Genomic DNA, 11,838 nt, shown 5'->3' with positions numbered 1-11,838 from the left:
CCACACACACACCTACACTGTACCACACACACACACACACCTACACACTGTACCACACACACACCTACACACTGTACCACACACACACCTACACACTGAAACACACACACATCTACGCACTGTACAACACACACATCTACACACTGTACCACACACACACCTACACACTGCACAACACACACACCTACACACTGTACCACACACACCTACACACTGTACCACACCCACATCTACACACTGTACCACACACACACACCTACACACTGCACAACACACACGCCTACACACTGTACAACAGACACACCTACACACTGTACCACACACACCTACACACTGTACCACACACACCTACAGCTCCTAAAGCATAATCAGGCTACAGCCGTTGTGTATTTTATTATGTGAAGCACTAAATGGTCTTAGAAAAATATCGACTCTTTGTTTGTAGATATCTACAAAACTAATGCAAATAAAGAGAGTAGGCCTGTTATACTGAGTGATATATATTTTACACACTGCTCTGTTTTCTGCACGGACCTCACAGCTGTTCTCACTGTAAACATCGCGTCGCGATGAAAGCAGTTACTAAAATAATATCCAGGGGATGCATGCAGAGCTGTCATTAGCTGAGATAAGTCCGGCCGTGCGTCACGCCTCCACCGTTCCCGGAAATGCATCCGTGGAGGAGCCGTGGAGGACCCATCAGTAGGCTTGTTTGAGACGCGTTGCGGCTCGCCTCGAAAGTAGACGAGAATAGCCGATCGCAGCCGGGGGAGGTCTCAAAAAGCTCGCCTGAAGTCGGACAGCTCCGAGTCGGCTTCTTCTTCTGCTGCTGCTTTGCCTTCTTCTTCTTCTTCTTCTTCGGTNATCGCGTTGCGATGAAAGCAGTTACTAAAATAATATCCAAGGGATGCATGCAGAGCTGTCATTAGCTGAGATAAGTCCGGCCGTGCGTCACGCCTCCACCGTTCCCGGAAATGCATCCGCGGAGGAGCCGTGGAGGAACCATCAGTGTCTCCTCGGTTATAGCTCCTCCAGAGAGCCTCCTCCATGCTCGATGCTCGGGCCTCGAAGTGCATTTAGAGAAATTAGATGTCCTTCAAAATGGCGCGCTGAAATTCATTTCCGGGTCACTACCGGAGGACCGAGGAGGGGAAATTTGAGTATTGAGAAACCTCTATAGTTTCTCACTGACCATACAGGGGCTCAGTTTGATGTTTTGTTACTGCTGTAATTCAAGAAAGGTTAAACAGGGAAATATCTCAAAAAGGGTAAAAAAATCACAGTTCCATTTAAATCACGTTCTATTTTCATTCATTTTTTACTTATTCAATAAAGTCCGCTAGAGTTGGACTTTTTAGGTTTTATGTACCCGATCCACTTGTGAAAATCTAGTAGATGTCCATTGTCTTTATTACTTACATCCATTGATCAATGATGGGTGGCTTTTCCCAAACCACTTCTTTGTGACAGCCTTTTTAAGAATTGTATGAATACAATTTTAATGTTTTCCCTGTTTTTTTCTAAATAAATGTTGACAAGCCTTTTCTTTCTGCTTCTGCCAGAGTTGTCCAACTGCCATCGACGAGATGTTCAACACCAAACTGCACATTATCGGAGGGGTGGGCATTGGTATCGGGATCATCATGGTGAGTGTGATGACACATCCTGAAAAGATTTTAATGCCAACATTTATAATTCTTTAATTACTTAGCAGTTGACATTAAAAGAAACATGCACATACATGTTTTGATCTTTTACCAACGTATAAGTTTTCCACCCTTTGTATATTCATGTCGTCCTTCTCCTTTCAGATCTTTGGGATGATCTTCAGCATGATGCTCTGCTGTGCTATTAAGAAGTCCCGGGACTTTGTCTGAACAAAAAAAAACCTCTGTTAAATGTATGTCTTCCCACACAACTGCTTAAGAGTTTAAATCTGTTTAATGATCATAACAGTCATATTATAGTTTACTACCCGGATCCATACAGCATGACCACTCTGCGACAGTATGGAACCTCATTTGTTTGCTCTTCTTCTCTTTGGGTACAAATGTAATTCCTTTGCCCGGGAAATTGAATACTTTTTATTCTAGTACCAATTATAATGAATGTGCTACTTTTCAGTTTCACAGAGAGCTTGTCCGCACTACTTTTTAAAGACGTTGCTGCCCTCTGGAGGATGTTGAAGAAAGAATTTAGAATAATATCGGATCAATTTATGTATAACATTGCCTGTGGTTGGTTTGTAATCGAACAGGCTTTTTTTTTTGTAGCTAACTGGTTTTACTTTGTATTTTATGTTTGCCTGAACTTACATGAATTTTGATTTTTATAAATGCAGAACTGTGGAGTTTTATGCAAATATTTTTGATGAATGCAGTTCCAATGTATCTTTAACATGCCAAATAAATTAATGAATAACCACTGTTTGGTGCCACTCAGATATTTTGTGATAAATTGTAGGAGGGATGTCATTTTACTGAGCAGAAAGGGAAGATGGAGTACAATTAATGTGGATACTAAAGAGATTTCTCAAAAGTACAAAACAAACTCTGAGCTCGCTTACAGTATCCACTTCCTAGTTTTGATGGAGGAAAATACTTCTAAAAGTCTCATGCAAATGAATATTGGCTTCCACAAGAAGTCACTTTTTATTACCTAACACGGACATTTAAATGCAAAACTGGCCTTTAATCTGCAGGCCCTCATTTGCATTCAGTTATCCAAATGTTCCAGAAGAGTCTGTAACTGTGCATTTCATCTGTGTTGCTGTAAACATCATTACGCAGTCAGAGAGAAGCAAAGAGGCATTCAGGGTACAGGATTATTTATTCCATAAAACAATGAAATGAATAAAATACATGGCTTTGACGATCCTAAAGTTGTGGTGAGGTCGACTCCTCAGTTTGGATAGCACTAAGATGTTTGTCATTGGAGAAACAAAAGCTGGAAAACAGTCATGATACATTTCATATTTTTCACTTTATAAAGTATTCAGAGGAACACTTTTTTAGTCTTATGGCATTTCTTGATGAAATCTTGCTTTAGGATCAACTTTTGACACTTGGTATTTCCTGTGACCAAGCATGACACCAGAATTAGTTTTTTGGCAGAAAGTGAGAATACGGCTGTTTGATTAATTGTTCAAGCCATTTTCTTTAAAGCAATGACGACAGTTATCTGGCTTCCAGTTTTCAAATGTGAATATTTACTGGTCTTCTGACAGTAAAGTACATGTATTTTGGTCTTGGACTTCAGGTAATAATTGAAAATCATCACATTGGGCTTTGGGAAAGTTTGAAAGTGTACTTGGAAAAACGAATTTGTCCCAAAATCCACTCAACTTTAGTGCTGAGCTACATTTGGAGACAAAGTCTGGTTTTAGTTCAACTATTCTGTTTGCATGTCACGGGTCACGTCTGTAAACCGTAGTGTTTACCTAACCTGCAAAAATATCAATAAACCTCTTTGTAACACTGTTAGCTCTGAGCTAAAATACAGAATGTTTCAATGATTATAATTCTTATTTAAATGCAAAACAAAGAGACAGCGAATCAAACAGTCAAAATTATAGCTACTTCTGGAAAAAACCCAGCTCAGATTTGTGAATGGCAAAATATAAATGGCGGACACATCAATGTGATATAGTTACTAAATATCTGGGGTAATTCAATGTAAAGCAACAATTATTGTTCCCATTTGTGCTACAGCTGTGTGTGCATGGCTTAGACTAAAGTGTGTACCAATACTTAGTGCAAGGATTGGCAGTGAGTCAGTATTTCAATTCTAAAAAATCCTCTTAGAAGTGGAAAATGAATTAAATCCACAGCGATAATCAGATAAGCAGTGACAGAGAAAGATAAAACATACAAAGTGTTGCATATATTTGTCACAGAAGCTGCTTGTGCTATTGCTTTGTTAGCTAGTTTGTTACTAGAGTCTACAGTACTGAATACTGCTGCGGTGTGTTTACATGCTCATCATTTACTTCCAGCTGAAAGGGAAAAACCCACCCTGTTCAAATATTTTAAAACAGTTGGCAAATGAGGCAAAAATCAATTTTGATAGCATAAATTCAAATATAGTAATTCACAGATTCTATAATGGAGCATTCAGGTGAAACTGGTCAACTCAAAAGGTTTAAATACAATAATTGAAGTGGAAATTATAAACAATGTACTGATGTGTTGAGAAGCTGAAGTATAGTTTGTTGATTTAGAAATAAAATCCATTACTTGAATCATTCATTCATTAATAAAGCAATTATCAAACAAACACTTTCTGTTCAATTATTCTCCGATTCAGACGTTCAAAGATGACCCCTTTTCTCAGGTCATTTTTTATTATTTTCTGACATTTTATAGTCTTAATAATTATTGGAATGATCGAAATAACAACCCGCTTCTTTTGCTGGTTGCTACCCTAAACTCAGACATGATAATGTTTGCAGTACATACTCTATAGTTTTTGTATATACTACACATTTGGGAGATATCACGTCTCAGCTTCCAGCATTTGCACCTCACACTGGCTTTTTCATTTTTCAAGTTCATATGACTTAATATTCTTTGACCCTGAATGCACCATTAAATCAAAAGATGGCATCTGATTGGAGTTTAGAGGAACATAATACATACATTCTGTAGGTGAAGACCATTGGGGCCCTCCATCAATGACTGTATTCACAATTTGACTATTATACTCCAACGTTCTGAAGATATTAATGTAGTAATGAGCAACTTAGATAAGATACAAAGTTCAAAATTACACAGAAGAGATATGACATACAAAAACCAGATGAACGGGCAGATTTTTCCTTTAACTCTTGCATCATGATATCAAACACAATGTTTTCCAGCATGAATTTAAGAGTGTGTTATTATGAGAAAGAAATGACATACATGAGCATGTAGACACACCTGTTTCACCCTCCAGCAGTGTGTCTCCAGGCAGAGTTTTGGCCTCTATAAGTACATTATTTCTACACTGTAACACAGTGTGTGTGTTAAGTGCTTTGTGTTTCAGCACCAACAGGTCTGACGAGTTTTCCTCCAGCTGGAACCATTAGAAGCTTCACTGGTTTTGGTCCAAGTATCTCCAGTTTGCTACGGGTCAGCTGGGAAAAGTTAGATTGAGATGAGCCCTGCTGTCCATATAGTCCTTCATGTGTCAAGGCCATGTCTTCCCTTCTTCCTCCTCCTCTTCCTCTTTACCTGATTTCGTGGAAGTAGAGGTTGGCACATAGACACAGCAGCAGGATGGACGCCAGCATGTAGTAAATCAGATTCCTGAATTTAGGCTCCAGATCGCCCTGCCGGTACCAGTATATCTGACAGGGAGAAACATGAAAAGGTTTATTTATAATGGAAGTTTGGCTGGAGTAGAAATGTTATACATCACTAAGCCATTGTTTTCCCCAGTTTTATTTTTTACATTTTTACAAGAAACTTTCAGTGGCAAGGCGGCTCATATTGACTATTTAAACACCATTTATTTTTCACCAAATTACTTTTAAAATTATTATTCTTTATATTATTATTTGATAATAAAGTCTAAAAATGTCTGAAAACAGTGAAAGAAATATCTGAATTTTTAACCAAAAATCACAAAATGTTCAATAAATAGAAACAATTACATAAAATAAATACATGCAGCAAAGTGCATAAATACATACACCTGACATTCTGAGAATCGGTTCAGTTTTACTGGATAAAAATGATTTAAATAATTTGTCAACTTCGATTAATTAATTGACTAATTGTTTCAGCCCTGATTGCAACGCCTCAAAGCAATTTAAAGAAAAACCTATGAAATGACTGAAAGTTTTATCTGAAAAAGTACGTTTAAGATTCACTATTTACCTGGTTTCCATTCCCATTAAACATCTAACAGAAATCTAAAGGGCAGTCATTTTACATTACCTATTTTGATGTACTTAAGTTATCATTTATACAGGAACTAATGAGCCTTTCAAATAAAAAACAAAATGGTGTTTTTACCAGCATTATATTCGATCCACATGCTAACAGGATGCACACGGCAAAGAAGACATTAAGCGGTCGCGGAGGCAACGAGGGGAACACAAAAGAACTGATAACAGTCACCTGCAAGACAAAAAGGACAAATGTTAACACAAAAAGAGTCTAAATAATCAAAAGCTTTTTAATAAAAAACAAGCTTTTCAGCTTTAACATCTTTGGCATTTACAGTTTCATCTATCTGTTATTACTGAAGGACTTTTGCACTTTAATTGCAGTATTTATTTATTAGACCTTCTATGTAAAGGTGATGTACATTAAACATGTAAAACGTATTTTGTTTAACAGGATGCATGTTAGAACGCAGCTCGTTTTAAGAATCGCAGACAGCGCTGTGCTGGAGGTGTGTGTAAGTTGATTTTCTGCAGACAGACAGTATGGAGAAACACTGTCTGTCTGCAGAAGGAGAAGTAAAAACACATGATTCATTATTTTAACTGCAAACTCCCTTTTCCTCTTACGTCAGCATCCAAAAATAGATAACCACATTTCTTTCAGAGAGCAGGAAACATGAAACATTGCTCGTATGGTTACATGTGTACAACTCGTGGCACAGGTTACACTTTAATGCTGAAAGTAAAACTATAAATGGGTTCAATGAGGAAAATAGAAAATAGAGTTTTTTAAAAGATCATAGAATTTATGCAAACCTTAACTTAAAAAAGATGCATAATAGCATATAGGAATTTGAAATAAGTACAGACGTCAGATCAGTTATAACCAATCAGACTTAAAAGTAACCCTACGCCCTACCAAGTCTAAAGCTAAATAAAACGCCTATGCATTTCAACGAGATGCACACACAGTAAATGCCCCTTTGCAACTGCAGCTCTAAAGTTATGGTAAAGAAATACTCTTGCACACTACTATCACCAACACATTCACTACAGTCATTAAGAACAGATGCAAATAGAAAACATTTTATTTTATACATTAAGTAAGCCGCTGTAAAACATTTGGGTGATTTCTCAAGCTTTTGCTTTGGGGCAACATCTACATATGTAAGTGGTAAAAGGACATTCAATAATGAGTACTTACTAAAACAACCAGAGACGTGACTCCCCCCACAGCCAGGTTGACGATTCGATCCTGAAAGGGAGAACGTTTATAAAAGACGTCTGTTTATTTTTGATATATTGTATTCCTTAGAGTTCTACATTTGTTAAAAACTGAATGTGAGAGACACAGAGAGGGCAGGGAAGCCAGAAAGAAACATACATGCATGTAATGTATTATTATTCATAACATTAAAACACTAAAAATACTGTATCATACATATTTTTACATATGTATTGTTGTTATATAGTACAATGTGCAAATGTTTACTTCTTTACATTATTTCATAATATTCTAAAATGAAGCAACTGTTCCAAAATCCAAGTCCCCCCCCGGGTTCAATAAAGTAAGGCTGTTGATTCTACTGTTTTCATCCCACTCCCTCCAGGCTCCTACCCGTGCCGAGGTCTCCCCGAACAGAGGCCTGTTGTCCTGGCCGCTGGTGCCGTACGTCCTGGTGCTGAAGTCATCCATGGCCGGCTCTGCAGACACCAAACCCTCTGCAGCGCCCCCCCCGCCTCTCTGCACCCACCCTCCTTCCCTCTCAGCTGCGCCTCCTCTTGGAGACCCCGGGCCAGTGCTGCATGCTAGCTAGCTCACAAGCTAGCCTCCGTCTGCGTCCCGCTGCACGGCGTCAGCAGAGTGGGTTTGACATCAGGGAGAGACTCGGATCATCAGGTGGGTGGGATTCTTTATCTGTGGCAGAACATCACAACAGGAAATGTTTACAAAGGGTGCAATGCACAATCAGACACTAAAAGCTCTCTCATCATCATCATCATCATCATCATCATCATCATCATGTCCTGCAACTTCCTGCCTTTCTTGTAAGCCATAAAGAAATACATGTTTTATTATTTCTGGCAAAGCAATAAAGAGTTCACAAAATCAAAGTGTTGGAAGTACGGCTGCAGGGAAGTTAAGTTTATGAGTATCACACCAAATGTATACTCTTCCTTCATTAATCCACAAAACAATTGTTTTTGTTTTTATTCATTTCTATTTCTTATTATTGATTTTTTTAGTGCAGGTTTTTATCGCTTACCTTTAGATAGTTAAACGTACTCAACTTCAGCAATAGCTCTGTGATTTTAAAATGCTTATTTCATTTGAACTGAACCAAAATTCAATTAAACAATGATTTTATCAGCAGACATTTTTATAAACCACACTATTGCATATCATTCAGTTGATAAGGTCATTTGAAAGCAAAATGCTGTTTCCTGCTTCTTAAATTGCAAAGACGAAGAATATATTTCAAGTTTTGGATTACTATGGCAGCGTTAAAACTCTAAGAGAAACGCTATATGTATATATATATATACACACACACACACCGTGGGAGTGGAAGCAATCCGCTGATGATTAAAACGCAAAAGAAAACAGATTCTTATCGAAGCTTATCATCTTCACTTCCTCTTTTCTCAGGTGCGATGACAACCACAAGTCAGTTCCATCTCACAGAAAAAGAACAGCAAGATGATGATAGCGGTTTAAAGGAGGAAGCTGAAATCAAAACAAAGTTTAACTTCATAATGATTCAGCTATAATGGAAACAAAATAATAGTGTTCTGTTTAACAGTCTAGTTAATGTAAAGTTTGAGCCTGCTTTAAACCCCAATAAAAACAGTGCTTTTATTCAGCAACTCTTTTTTATTGATTAATCATAATGTCAGTTTTTGAAATCTTATGTGAATCTCTGTCTTGGTGATGTCCTCAATCTTCTTAAAGCTTTCTCACCACAAGCTGCAGATCAGCTAAAAAAATGGACATTGCGAAATCCAAGATTGAACTTTGACTTGACGTTTTACCAAATACAATAGAGACCTCAAAAGAGAACAGCTTGTACGGCCTTATCTTGGATCCATTACATTTTTGAAAGAGATTTTAAACAGAACAACATCCAGAGGATGGTAAAAGTACTTTTACCACCCTGAGCTTCCTCTCACGCCCACAAAAACCACTACTCGTATAAAAGTATTTGTTTATGAAGAGTTTTTCCACCAAGCATTAAAGAGGCCCAGGGGGAAACCACCATGAGGCATTTTAAAGCAATACATTGTTGAAACAAACAATGTTTGATTTCCCAGCTTCCTTGAAGTACGGTTATGTTTCTTTATCTGATTACAGAAACAGAGAAACGTGATTACGGGTGATAGGGATTACGACACTTTTGGAAATGATAATACATTGTTTAGTTTCACACAACGTCTTTATGCAGGGAAAACCCCCATTTTCTCAAAGATGGCAGCTACGGTTGCTTTCTTTCTGGGTCAGAAGGCAGCAGGAAAGGAAATAAAACCCTTGCAGAGCTTTCTCAGCAGAAAAAGCCCACAGTGGAAAACAAGAGCTTCGTTATAACCAGGCATAAACCTTGCCTAAAGACATTCCTCCAGAGCCTTGTGATTCACTAGGCTTCTTAAACAGAAACCCCATGACTTAACTGAGCTAGGAAGACAAATATATAGGCATGTGTGGGCTGATAGTAGCTCCATTAAACCTTGAGTCTTTATCAAAACAAATCAATCATTTAGCTCTTTTCAAACAGGTGTGTATCAGGTCAATACTAAATTATTTAGGTAAGCTTTATATTGGTTTTGTCAACTTGTCCACTACAAGACCACCAACATCTAAACATTTTTACTTATTCAGACTTTCATCATTTATTTATGTGGGGATTGTATGTTTGATTAACTGATTAGTGATATAGTCTAGGAAAGGAAAAATGCCATTTACTAGTTCAGAGAAATGCCTCAGAAACCAAAACTATATTACTCTCTGATAAATCAACTCATCTTAACAGCTGTACAACTAATTCCAACAAATAACTAAATAAAATCAGATGAAGGATCTGTGTTGAAAATAAGACGTGATTAATACAATTTAGAGATAAGATAATTGTATGACTTTACAGCTTGAGATTTGTATCGATTGTTAGATATTTTTTCAAAGCCCTGCAGGCTCACTGGGTCAGGGTGTGTTTGGCATGTGATTCAAACTGTTTTGCAGTGTCAAATAAAATAATAAAATGGGTTAATTCCCATATTATCCACAAAACGAGGTGCAGTGACAGTCGGTACTAAGCACTTGAAAGACAAGGGGGTAGGAATAGACGCTTACATTAGAAAATATAGATTAGTAAATTAACTTAAAGCTTTAGATATAGAGAAGACATTGTACTGCTCCAGTCATAACACTATTAGCATGTTGTTGGGATGTTCAGAGATTAAATCTCAGCAAAACACTTGAATATCAACAACACACAATTGAACACAATGTCTGTGACACCTACCAATTTATAGTAGCAATTGTCTTGATTAGTAAATGGCGTACCTTGCCAGCAATAGGTAAGAAAACACATTTAACTTTAACATACACAGCTTGTTAGCCTTGTAAGTCATAGCCAAATAGCAACCTAAGCATACGTTACCGTTAAGTGAATAGAATAAACCGAAACTACACACTATATCAGTTCATCCTACAAGTCAGGTATAAAATAACGAATATAAACGACACCATTAAGGCTACCTTCTGTAGTGTTAGCTAACTTGAGCTTTACCCGTTACGAGGCCAACTCTAAAGCAGGTAGCTAACGATGCTAAGCTAACCTGCCAGAACTACATTGAAAATAAGACATTTAGAAGAAGCTGTAAGCTAATGTTTCTACTATTTTACTTTACTGACTCGCTTACCTTACAGCTACCGTGACTCCACTGGAAACATAACTTCTGATAATAGTGTCGAGTATAAATTAAAGGGAATAAGCCAGGTAGCTTCAGTTCAAGCTGTTAAAGGCGAGTTTACTGTTGAGCCGACAGGGCTTGTAGCAGTTTCACTGACGCAGCTCGCCAAACTTCATTCAGAAAGTAACCTATTTAAACTGTGGATTCTATTATGCTAAATAAAATTTAAAAAAAACAGTTTTCCAGTAAAACTACATTGAATTTAATCCAAGAAAATAATAATATTATCAACAAGAAGAATTATAACATAGTTAAATAATAACCTTAAGAGCCAGATAGTTTGTTTACCTCATGCATAAAATACTACAGAAAACATTAAATCTTCAAAATCATGAACGGAGTTTGGTGGGTGGATGTGTAACTCACCATTCATGGTGTTTAAATCCAAACAGTTTTTTAAGTATAAAAAATAGACATAGCCTACAGTTATCAGTTTAACTTTTCGAAGATCCAAAATATGCCTTGATATATTTTAAAATATAAAATGATGATTACTACCTTATGATTTAGAATGATTACTGAATCATTGATGTAGTTTTATCATGTCATGTAAGTAATGTAATTTTGCATTTCTCACCTGCCTTGGTGTGCAGGGCTGTCTGTGCAGCAGGAGTCAGTCACTTCAAATGGGATACTTCTCTTGCAACACCACGAGTAAACTATCTTTCTTATTAATAAAGCATATTTTTCTCATTAACCAAGCAGCGAAGTAAAGCAATATGTCCTTGATGTGGGGAAGAAAAAAACAGATCTGAGAGCAATGGGGGCTCTATGCGTAATCTCACCCCTCATGTTAGCATCACATGAGGAGAGTGTGACGGGCCTAGTGTTTAATCCCAGCAAAATAAAACATCACATTTTTAAACAGGTCATGAGTGGGAATAACATCTCTCCTCGTTAAACCCTGCAGCTTAATACAGTAAGAAAAACATGTTTGGTTACTGTAATGATGTAATTATAACTGAAGGTATTAAAGTGATCGCATTAAAAAATCCTACACA

At 37.2% G+C, this 11,838-nt stretch overlaps 1 protein-coding gene and 1 long non-coding RNA gene across 3 annotated transcripts; one reads left to right on the top strand and one right to left on the bottom strand.

The window, feature by feature from the left end:
- Window positions 1–1,531: 1,531 nt before the first annotated feature.
- Window positions 1,532–2,426, top strand: LOC104941789 (uncharacterized). Its single transcript, XR_797930.1, has 2 exons — window positions 1,532–1,646; window positions 1,812–2,426. It is a non-coding gene; the product is annotated as an uncharacterized lncRNA (long non-coding RNA).
- Window positions 2,427–2,810: 384 nt separating this feature from the next.
- On the bottom strand, window positions 2,811–11,484 carry tmem243b (transmembrane protein 243, mitochondrial b). 2 transcript variants are annotated; one of them, XM_010766927.1, is made up of 5 exons: window positions 11,415–11,484; window positions 7,491–7,790; window positions 7,077–7,127; window positions 6,000–6,104; window positions 2,811–5,329 (listed from the first exon to the last, which is right to left on the bottom strand). In XM_010766927.1, exons 2-5 carry the CDS (start codon window positions 7,566–7,568, stop codon window positions 5,210–5,212), a joined length of 354 nt encoding a protein of 117 aa, XP_010765229.1. In that variant the 5' UTR covers window positions 7,569–7,790; window positions 11,415–11,484; the 3' UTR covers window positions 2,811–5,209. The 2 variants fall into 2 exon arrangements, with proteins under 2 accessions (XP_010765229.1, XP_010765228.1); XM_010766926.1 differs by lacking the exon at window positions 11,415–11,484 and adding an exon at window positions 10,787–10,923.
- Window positions 11,485–11,838: the final 354 nt, after the last annotated feature.

Source organism: Notothenia coriiceps, unplaced genomic scaffold (assembly GCF_000735185.1).
Source record: "Notothenia coriiceps isolate Sejong01 unplaced genomic scaffold, NC01 NC01_scaffold00003880, whole genome shotgun sequence".
NCBI classification, from domain to species: domain Eukaryota; kingdom Metazoa; phylum Chordata; class Actinopteri; order Perciformes; family Nototheniidae; genus Notothenia; species Notothenia coriiceps.
Note: the sequence above shows the minus strand (reverse complement) of the source record. Positions and strands in the feature narration are given on the sequence as shown.